Below are 11,250 nucleotides of genomic sequence, written 5' to 3'. Positions count from 1 at the left end.
AACTACTTTGAGTTATTTTTAGAACACGATTAACAAAGGCCAATACTTGGGTGCTATAAAGACATACCTTTGAAGTTAAAGGATTCAATTAAGGGAAAGAGACTGTTCCATTTACAACTGAGGTAACTGTGACTGGAACATTGAAATAGAACTGTGTAAATATTCTGTGGAAGGTTGACCACTACAGGTAAGAGGCTGGACCCACGACATTTGAAGGCCAATTTAATCCTAAAATTCTTTTTAATTCCTAATATTCCACTTTAAGTGCTCATAAACTGAGAATGATGATTTCTCTATATCATACTACTTAGTAACTATAGTCTTTTATAGAGTTCTGCTAAAATTATTACAAAAATGTTACTTATCTAACCTTACTACACATAGAGAAAACATTGTCACTTGGTCACAAGACACTATGAATATAAAGTTCCCTTAGTCTTGTTTTGTTTTGTTTTTTGGTTTTTGGGCCACACCCGGTGACGCTCAGGGGTTACTCCTGGCTATGCGCTCAGAAGTCGCTCCTGGCTTGGGGGACCATATGGGACGCCGGGGGATCGAACCGCGGTCCGTCCTAGGCGAGCATAGGCAAGGCAGGCACCTTACCTCTAGCGCCACCGCCCGGCCCTTCTTACTTTTTTTTTGTTTTGTTTTGAAATCTTTTTTTTTTTTTTTGGTTTTTTTTTGGGGGGTCACACCCGGCTGCGCTCAGGGGTTACTCCTGGCTGTCTGCTCAGAAATAGCTCCTGGCAGGCACGGGGGACCATATGGGACACCGGGATTCGAACCAACCACCTTTGGTCCTGGATCGGCTGCTTGCAAGGCAAACACCTCTGTGCTATCTCTCCGGGCCCTTAGTCTTTATTTTATGGTTAAAGATTATATACATAATTGAAACAAATGTATTCTGATCAATTGTGTTAACTATGTGATATATTTCCTTTAAATAAATCTTTAAAGATGCAAATAAGATTATATACATAAAAATATACAGATAAATTCTGTCATCAAACCTAACATATAACTAATGTATTGACACTTGGAAATGGTAAAATTGATAGTTTTATTCCATATTTGTATTCTTTTAGAGTGAAAGTGAGGTGGTGATTTTAACTATAAAATTCCAAAGGATCCAGATGATCAATTCAAGTAATTGATGAATTCCATGGGGAAAAAAACAAACAGCAAACATTACATAATGAAACACTTGTTATTTGAATTACCTGCCTTGAATTACCTTTTCTGAATATCCAGGTGAGCACAAGGAACACAAATGGTTGCTATGAGTCTGTAGAAACCAAATGATTCAGGAATCACTTCAAATTTTTTTTATTTTTTATTGAGACCATTGTGAATTACAAGTCCTTCATAGTTGTATTTCAGGCATATAGTGACAGTGAATTAGGGCAATTCCACCACCATTGTTGACCTCCCTCTACCATAGTTTTCAGCATGCCTCCCATACCTCCATCCTTAGCCCCCTAAACTGCTAGTGTAAACAGTTCATTTTGTGTATAGCTTGTTATAGTTTGGGTCTCTTGATTCTATTGTCTGACTTTGGTTTGGGTGTTTAGATATGACCATTTTTTATTTCCACTCAATGCTCTTGAAACCACTTGGCTTCTGGGTTCCATACACTTTTTTTTTTCTTTTGTCAATTTGTAGAAAGATGTAGAAATTTGAGGTAAAGTGATTCATGTCCCAAGGTTTTATGAAAAAGGTGAGAGCCCCTATCTAGAAGATATAAATAAAATAAAATTTAAAAGGGTGTGGCAGATTTTTTTTGTTTTGTTTTGTTACATAGGTGCAGTAAACACTGGGGAAATTAGGAAGGAAATACCCTTGGCCTAAAAATCAGGGTATCTACACAATCACTTCAGTTTTTAATTCTGCAACCATTAATAAGACTTTTGAGATGTTATAATAGGATGTATAATAGAACATACCAGATATTAACCAAAGAAACTTATGGGAACTGGGCCATTGAATAATGGTCTGGATGCATACAATACATGCATCTTACACCTTTAGTCTAATACCACATAAGCACCTGCCCAGACAGCTTTGGAAATCCTTAACAATGCAGGACCCAAGTAACACTATGTCCTCTAGATCTAGTATTCAAGTGACCTATACTGTCGGCCATGAAAATTATAATGAGTGGTCACCACCCCACCAGAGTTTAGGACACTTGCCTTGCATGTAGCTGATTTGGGTTTGATTTTCTGTATCACATATAGTTCCTCCTGATCCCCGGAGAGAATGATCCCTGAGCACAGGGCCATATGTAAGTTGTGACCATGGCCAGTGGGACCATGGCCAGTGGTCCTCCAAACCCCCAAAAATTATTTCTCTCTAGCATCAAAAACAGGCACCAAAAAGGCTACTGTATTCTATGATGCTAAAGTTGATACAGCCAAAGCCAGTCTGCAATTTTAACTAGGAGATAAATGTTGAAGAACAGAAGGTTAGCTAGAAATCATGGTGATAACATACATATATATATATATATATATGATTATATAAAAATGATGAGATGTAGATTTTTAGAAGAGACAAAGGTGAGTGGTGGAGTATATCCCCAAATAATATGTCATTTTAATTTTTTTTACCTTCACCTAGTCTCTTTGATAGTGGAATGGTATGGAATGATAAAGTGATATTTAAGATATTGTTTTCTCAAAATATATTCCCTCAGACCAGGGATGTGGCTCAACACTAGAACATTTGCCTGTATAATGTCCGGGTTCAATCTCATCCACTTTTCACATCTGCCAAGCATTGCCAAGAATTGTTCTGATGATCCTGTGCATCTCTGTGATTGGGCAGTAACTCTGATAACTATAAAAATTTAATAATTAATCAGATTAAAAACTGGGTAATTGGCATGTTAGTCTTTTCAAATATTTCCAATAAATATGAATGGAATCAACATTTTACTGTTAGAACCACTCTGGACTTAACTGAATATGTAAAGTTTTTGGGTTTGAATGCCAGTGGAAGAGTACAGAGAAGTACCACGTGAGTAGATAAATATGAAGAGAGATCATTTGTGATGGAAATGACAAACTTTTAGAGACTTGTAGACTGTAGAGTCTTGAGACTTGTACCTCTACTTAAGACTGGTGGTGATTTGAATTGCCATGAATTTCTTCTAGTCATTAATAAGTAACAGTGGAAATGGACCATGGAAACTCCACCACAAACTTCATCCTTCTGGGCTTTTCTGAATGGCCCCAACTAGAACGCATCATCTCAGTGGTTGTTCTCATCTTCTATGTTGTGATCATGGTGGGAAACACAACGATCATTCTAGTGTCTTACTTCGATACCCAGCTCCATACTACCATGTATTTCTTCCTATCCAATCTTTCCTTTTTAGATCTCTGTTACACGAATAGCGTTATCCCCCAGATGCTGGTCAATCTGTGGAGCCCAGAAAAGTCTATCACATACATTGGCTGTCTGTTCCAAGCTGCTGTTGCCCTGGACTTGGGAGCCACCGAATGTCTCCTACTAGCCGTGATGGCCTATGACCGCTATGCTGCTGTCTGCCAACCTCTTCACTACATGGTCATTATGCACCCTCAGCTCTGCCAGAAGATGGTGTTGGCTGCCTGGTTAAGTACTCTTGTGTGTTCCTTAACCATTTCCTTCTTGGCATTCTCATTGCCACGTTGTGGACACCAAGAAGTGGATAATTTTTTCTGTGAGATACTAGATCTCATCAAGATTGCTTGTGCCTATTCCAAAGTACTTGAAATTGTTTTTCTTGCTCTCACAGTTCTATTTCTTCTGGTGCCTCTATCAGTCATTCTCATCTCCTATGGAGTGATCACGCGGGCTGTCATAAGGATCAAGTCAGCAAAAAGGTGGCAGAAGCTCCTCAATACCTGTGGTTCCCACCTCACAGTGGTGACTCTCTATTATGGGACACTCATATATATGTACATGAAGCCCCAGAACAATTCATTCCAAAATGAGGGCAAGTTCATTGCTCTTGTCTACATGATAATTATACCCAGCCTTAACCCACTCATCTACTCTTTAAGAAACAAAGATGTAAAGAATGCAGTGAAGAGAATCCTGTGTGCAAAATACTGGACAACAAAGCTATAAAGTAGATCGAAAGAATTGGTGCAGTGAACTATAGAAAAAACATTGACTATTGTTGCATTACTGGTCCTACCCTAATCAATATCCATACTCTAGGGTGTGATCTGGTAATGGGATTATTGGATTATTCCCTACTTGGTATTCCTCTCCTACCCTACAGTGTGGCCTGGTTCTTGTCAATAAAAGCAGGAGTCTGAGGAAGGCAGGTGCAAGGCAGGTGCTCATTCTTTGTTCTTTTTCCACTAAGCTTCATCCTTTGTTAGGAGCAGAAAGGTTAGGTGGTTGAATTCCCTACATGAGCTGGATTTTCAGAACCCATATTTGTACCTTTTCACTGTGTGGATTATTTCCTGCATCAATGTTTTCTTCCAGACTGCATCTCACCAGATTCTTGTTTTGGAGCCTTGGGATCCACTAATAGACCATGACCCACAGAAAATGATACTGTTCAAATTTTCCAAAGATTGTTATCTTAGAGTTTACCATATAATAATAAATACTAGGTGCATATCTTATAGAGAGACATGGGAAGAAGGGGATTCACTTGCATCAATGAAATGTCATTTGTTTGTGGGAAAGCTTCAAGAATATTAGTAAATCTTTAAAGATAAATTGTAATAAAAATGTGGTAAGTCAACCGAAGATAAGGGTAATATGTCTTGAGAAAATATATTAATTAACCTTGTTCTATTGTAACATAACACTGAACAATAATTTTATCTCACTCACTTGCCACTCTTGTGGAAACAACACTCCTTTCCTGGTATTGACTACCTACTGTTCTCTCCACTTTCTGCCAGTCAAGTGGCAGATACCATAGGAGAAGGCTAACATTCTAAGATACCTAGCCAAATACCAAATCTCTTGCTCACTCTCCTTCCCTTACCTGTTTGTTTCATTATAGCAGATGTGAAGGGTCACCTAGGTTTGACAAAATACCTTGGAAGAAGTGGGATAGTAGTGAGGAAATGGAACAACGACACAATGGCTCCATCCTTGAAAAGGATAAAAAGTTTATGTATATTCTTCATTGTCAATTAAGCTTGAGAGTTTGGAGTGCTTATGTTAAACTAATTTTACTCTCATCCTTTGATAACCCAATAAAGTTTGTACATATTTCTGTAAATCACTATAGTCCCTGAACTACAGAATTAATGTTATCTGGCAAGGTAAAAAAAATGCAACTAGGTTGGGGCCAGAGAGACAATAGAGTAGATCAAGTACAACAGTGCATGAAGTCAACTGGTTTTGTTTTGTTTTGTTTTGTTTTTTGGGGGGTTTTTTTGTTTGGTTGGTTGTTTTTGCTTTTTGGGCCACACCCGGTGATGCTCAGGGGTTACTCCTGGCTATGCGCTCAGAAGTTGCTCCTGGCTTGGGGGACCATATGGGACGCCGGGGGATCGAACCACGGTCCGTCCAAGGCTAGTGCAGGCAAGGCAGGCACCTTACCTCTAGCGCCACCGCCCAGCCCCAGTCAACTGGTTTTGGTGCCTGACACCACACATCATCCCCTATACACCATCAAGAGTCATCCCGAGTTCAGAGCTAGGTGTAAGCCTTAAAGTACCACCAGAGGACACATAAAAAAGGCAGATAAAAATAATAAAGAAACTGAAAATTCCTGGATAACACCTTAGATCTACTGAATAAATTGAGATCTTGACAAGTTCTCAGGATGACTTTACTAGGTACAGATTTTTTTTGTTTTGGGGTCACACCCAGTGGTCCTTGGAAATTATTTATGGTGTGCTTGAGAACCATAAGTGATGCCAGAGATTGAATCTGGGTTGGTCACATGCAAGACAAACGTTCTATCTATTATACAATCATTTCAGCCCATAGGTACTTATTCTGTTAATAAGTAAGAAGGAGGAAGAAATGATAGGATAGAGATCCAGAGGAAGAAAGAAAATGTAACTAGTCTTAAAAGTTGTAAGTCTATCAATACTTTTGAGTCTATCTGTATAAATCGATTACAGTAGAGCAATGTATTAAGTCACAGATATGGCTACTAATATTGGAAAAATATTTTTAGTCAAATGTTTTTTGGGCCCGGAGAGATAGCACAGCAGCGTTTGTCTTGCAAGCAGTCGACTCAGGACCTACGGTGGTTGGTTCGAATCCTGATGTCCCATGTGGTCCCCCGTGTCTGCCAGAAGCTATTTCTGAGCAGATAGCCACGAGTAATCCCTGAGTGCTGCCAGGTGTGACCCAAACACACGCACACAAAAAAATGTTTTTTAATGTAAGATGACACTAAGCAATGACTTTACTTCAACGGCTTACCACTTTGATGAAAAACACTCCACTGCATTCTTTTTCTTTTTTTTGGGTTTTTGGTTTTTGGTTTTTGGGCCACACCCAGCAGTGCTCAGGGGTTACTCCTGGCTGTCTGCTCAGAAATAGCTCCTGGCAGGCATGGGGGACCATATGGGACACCAGGATTTGAACCAACCACCTTTGGTCCTGAATCGGCTGCTTGCAAAGCAAACGCCGCTGTGCTATCTCTCCGGGCCCTTCTTCTGCCTTTCTTACATGTCTGACCTGCACAATGCAATGCCAGTAAATAGATAAGTGTCAATCCTATGTCATCTACTGAAATATAAAGACCCTTTCTTCTTTCTCCCTCACCTGCCTCATAATAGATGTCTCAGTAGTTACTCAGTGTCAAGGCAGAGAGCATCTAGCTAACAGAAACCAATAAAATAATAAATCAATGAGATCAAACTAAAGGAATTGCACTAACAGAACTCTGTCTTCACAGTAGAAAGCCATGAAAATAATATGTGATTTCCAATGTTAATTAAGTCCTGGAATTTGGGGGTTATGTGTTACTCTAACATTGTCTGGCAAGTGATAAAAAATGCAACTTTGGGGCCGGGAAGGTGGCGCTTGAGGTAAGGTGTCTGCCTTGCAAGCGCTAGCGTAGGACGGACCGCGGTTCGATCCCCCCCCCCCGGTGTCCCATATGATCCCCCCAAGTCAGGGGCGATTTCTGAGCGCATAGCCAGGAGTAACCCCTGAGCGTCAAATGGGTGTGGCCCCTAAAAAAAAAAAAACAAAAAAAAAAAACAAAAAAAAAAAAAACAAAAAAAAAGCAACTTTAAAAAATTAAAAAAAAAAGAAAAAAGAAATTTCTTGGGACCAATCTCTGCCCTGTTGAGTCAACTACCTAAGACTTGACAAGCATCTAGATGACTGATGTTTGAAGATTAGTTCTATAGAGAATAGATACACACTGAGTGCAACTGATTAGAAAATTGATATCTGCATGCATGCAACTTAATATAATATCCTTTCTTGCAGACATGTGAAAGTGGTCAATACCAATTTCTCCATGGTTCTATTAAGAAGTTTCTAAATTTCTCAAATTTCAACTTGATGTAGGAACAGTTCATGTGAAAATTTGATTCAATCTTGTGAAAGGAAAAAAGAAGTCACTATAAAAGGTAACTCCTACACTAGTATTGTCTTCTTACACTGCCTGTATAATGTCCTTTCACTTCTGAACAATGGACAGAGTAGGTTTTATGTTATTGAAAATAGACCATTTCCACTGTTTGTTGGTTTGTTTTTGTTTTTGTTTTCACAAAAGCTGGCCAGCTCTCCAGAAATCCAACTTAAACTCTAAAAGATTATTACCTAGATCAAAGAGCCAAATGACTAAAAAAGCATAGCTATGTGATCATTCCCAAGACTTCAACACAAAGAATAAATAAAAGTTGAATGGAGGGCAGCATCACCTACGAGTCTGGCTAGAAAACTCACTGGAAGAATACTACCATTACTTCAGGGGCAGTCAACTTGACAGGAAGCATTCAGAGTTGAGGAGCATTTGTTCTAGGTGAGGGGATCAGATAAGGAAGAGACTGAAAGAGAAAAGTCCAGTTCATGGCCCAACCTAGGGTAGGAGGGAGCAGAAAGCAAAAGCCTTACAAGATCTTTAGACCTAAACTCCTAGGACTAAACAAGATCTAGAGTCTCCAGTTCTGAGGTGAGCCACATCCAACAGCTTCACTGTCTCTGCTCTGCCCCACAGATATGCCTCCAGATGTCATGGCCTGTATCCTAATTCCTAATGAGGAGTCAGGCTTTCCCCAAAATTGTCTGTTGTTGGATTAACTAGGTCTCTCCCTATTGTCCACCCCAAATTCCTCCCTATTATACACCCCCAGATGTGGTCTGGATTCTTCCTAATAAGAATTCCCGTTCTCAGGAAAATGCTCTTTTGCATTTCTGGCTTTCCTCCACTGAGCTATCTGCTTCTTAGGAGAATAAGACTTGCATATTGAAATTCCTGACGCCATTTCAGTCCCTTCATTTTGTTGCTTAATGAACTGCCTTGTGTTTGAACTACATAGTAGCTCATTTTCAGGTGGAGAGAAAATGAATTCAGGCTGTTTCGACATGTATGTGGTGACAGACCACTTCTAGAACTACGGCTCATGACATAAAGTTTACCACAGAAGGTGGTGAGTGCAGTTAGAAAAATTATTACATTAAAAACTATTATAACAATGATAATGAATGAGAAAAGTACAATATCTGTCTTGAATACAGATGGAGTGGAGAAGGAGGGAAATGGGGGGCATCAGTGATGGGAATGTTGCACAGGTGAAGGAGCTGGGTTTTTTTTATGACAGAGGCCCAAGGCCCAACTGCAAACATGTTTGTGATTTTGAAGAATAAAGTATTATTTAGGGGCTGGAGAGATAGCACAGTGGTGTTTGCCTTGCAAGCAGCCAACCCTGGACCTAAGGTGGTTGGTTCGAATCCTGGTGTCCCATATGGTCCCCTGTGCCTGCCAGGAGCTATTTATGAGCAGATAGCCAGGAGTAACCCCTGAGCACCACCGGGTGTGGCCCAAAAACAAAAACAAAAAAAACAAAAATTAAGGCTGGGGGACTAAAATGATAGACAGTGAGGGACTAAAATGATAGACAGTGAGTAAGGCTCTTGCCTTGCATGCAGATTCAATCTCTGGTATCCCATATAGTTCTCAAGTACCACCAGGCAGGAATGATCCCTAATCACAGAGGCAGGAGCAAGCCCTGAACACCACAAGGTGTGGGTCAAAAATAAATAATAATAATAATTTTGATTTTAAATTTTTTAACAAATTGATAAGGCCTTTATATGCGGTGTCATGAAAGGCAAAGAAATATATAATTTTGGTACTTATAAATAAAGGTTAATAATAAGAAACATTTTTCTTACTTTCAAAACAAAGACAAAAAAGGGTTGAGGTATCTATAATAGTGGCCACAAATATGAACACAGAAACAATAGTGTCTGCAATGTTAATAAGAGAAGAATCAAGGGCGGAAGTGATAACATGAAGAAGGTCGGTGGTTCGAATCCTGGCATCCCACAAGGTCCCCGGTACCTGCCAGGAGCGATTTCTGAGCATAGACCCTGAGGGGTCCTAGGTGTGACCCCCCCTCAAAAAAAAGGGAGAGAGAAGAAACAGGGCTTGAATGAGTGGGTAAGATATTTGTCTTCCACACAGCTGACCCGGTTTGGATCCTCATCATCCCATATGGTTTCCAGAATCTTCCAGGAATTATTTCTGATTGCAGAGCCAGGAATAACACCTGAACACTGCTGGTCCAAAGGGGGGAGAGAGAGAGAGAGAGAGAGAGAGAGAGAGAGAGAGAGAGAGAGAGAGAGAGAGAGAGAAGAAAGTAAAGAATACCACAGACTGGCACACATCACAAAGAACAAGAACCATCAGTGCTGGCTGAAATGTGGAGAGAAAGAAACTCATTCATTGCTGGTGGGACTGTCATATAGTCCAGCTCTTATGGAAAACAATATGAGATTCCTCCAAAAACTGGAAATTGAGCTCCCAATTGATCCAGCTATACCACTCCTAGGGATATATCCTAGGAACACAAAAATCCAATACAAAAATCCCTTCCTCACACCTATATTCATCGCAGCATTTTTTTACAATATCCAAACTCTGAAAGCAACCAAGATGCCCTTCAACAGATGAATGGCTAAAGAAACTGGAACGTATACACAATAGAATATTATGCAGCCATCAGGAGAGATGAAGTCATGAAATTTTCCTATACATGCATGTACATGGAATCTATTATGCTGAGTGAAATTAGTCACAGGGAGAAAGAGAGAGACACACAAAATAGTCTTACTCATCTATAGATTTTTTAATATAATTTTTATTTTGGTCATAGTGGCTTACATGTTGTTGACAATATTATTTTAGGTATTCATCTATAAATTTTAAGGAAAAATAAAGACATTGAAATAATTCCCAGAGTTGAGGGCCAGAAGCCTGGCTCAAGATATGAAGCTCACCACAAAGAGTGGTGAGTGCAGTTAGAGAAATAACTACACTGAGAACTATCATAACAATGTCAGTGAGTGAGGGATTTGGAAAGCCTGTCTTGCACACAGGCAGGGGTTGGGGAAGGAAAGAGATGGGAGCATTGGTGATGGGAAGTTTGCAAGGGTGAAGGGGGGTGTTCTTGTTATGACTGAAACTCAACTATAATAATGTTCGTAATCACAGTGTTTAAATAAAAAAATCATCTAAGGGGCCGGGAAGGTGGCGCTAGAGGTAAGGTGTCTACCTTGCAAGCGCTAGCATAGGACGGACCACGGTTCGATCCCCCGACGTCCCATATGGTTCCCCCAAGCCAGGGGCGATTTCTGAGCGCATAGCCAGGAGTAACCCCTGAGCAATCAAATGGGTGTGGCCCAAAAACCAAAAAAAAAAAATCATCTAAAATAAAAACAAAAAAGTTAAGGATGATGAAAGCAGCACTTAAGGTTATGTTTATAATATCTGGATCTCAATATGTAAATTGAATGTAGAAAGTGGTTCTACTACCAACATATCAGAAACCAAGTTGACTTGGAATAATCTTATCCCAAGAAAACACATCAACTTGCTTTTTCACGTATTTAACTGTTGGTTTTGATTGTTCTTATTTTGGACACACCCCAGTAAGTGTTCTGGGGCTCTTCTGGCTCTCCTGGCAGTGCTCAGTACTGGGAATTGTGAGCACAAATCAAGGGCCTCACACACACAAGGCAAGTGAGATTTCCTTGGTCCTTAAACCCTTTTGTAAGGAAAAGATGTGTCATGTAAACAGTTATAGAAGAATT

At 39.8% G+C, this 11,250-nt stretch overlaps 1 protein-coding gene across 1 annotated transcript; it reads left to right on the top strand.

Annotated features, from left to right (window-relative positions):
• Positions 1-3,177: 3,177 nt before the first annotated feature.
• On the top strand, positions 3,178-4,116 carry LOC125995887 (olfactory receptor 2W1-like). Its single transcript, XM_049764845.1, has one exon. It carries the CDS (start codon positions 3,178-3,180, stop codon positions 4,114-4,116), a length of 939 nt encoding a protein of 312 aa, XP_049620802.1.
• The last annotated feature ends 7,134 nt before the right edge of the window (positions 4,117-11,250 follow it).

This window comes from Suncus etruscus, chromosome 18 (assembly GCF_024139225.1).
Source record: "Suncus etruscus isolate mSunEtr1 chromosome 18, mSunEtr1.pri.cur, whole genome shotgun sequence".
Taxonomy (NCBI): domain Eukaryota; kingdom Metazoa; phylum Chordata; class Mammalia; order Eulipotyphla; family Soricidae; genus Suncus; species Suncus etruscus.
The sequence above is the reverse complement of the archived record's forward strand: the minus strand, read 5'-3'. Positions and strand labels throughout refer to the sequence as shown.

Bases quoted from the DNA above. Each gene is read 5' to 3' on its own strand.
- LOC125995887 (XM_049764845.1), top strand. From the start codon at position 3,178: ATGGACCATGGAAACTCCACCACAAACTTCATCCTTCTGGGCTTTTCT.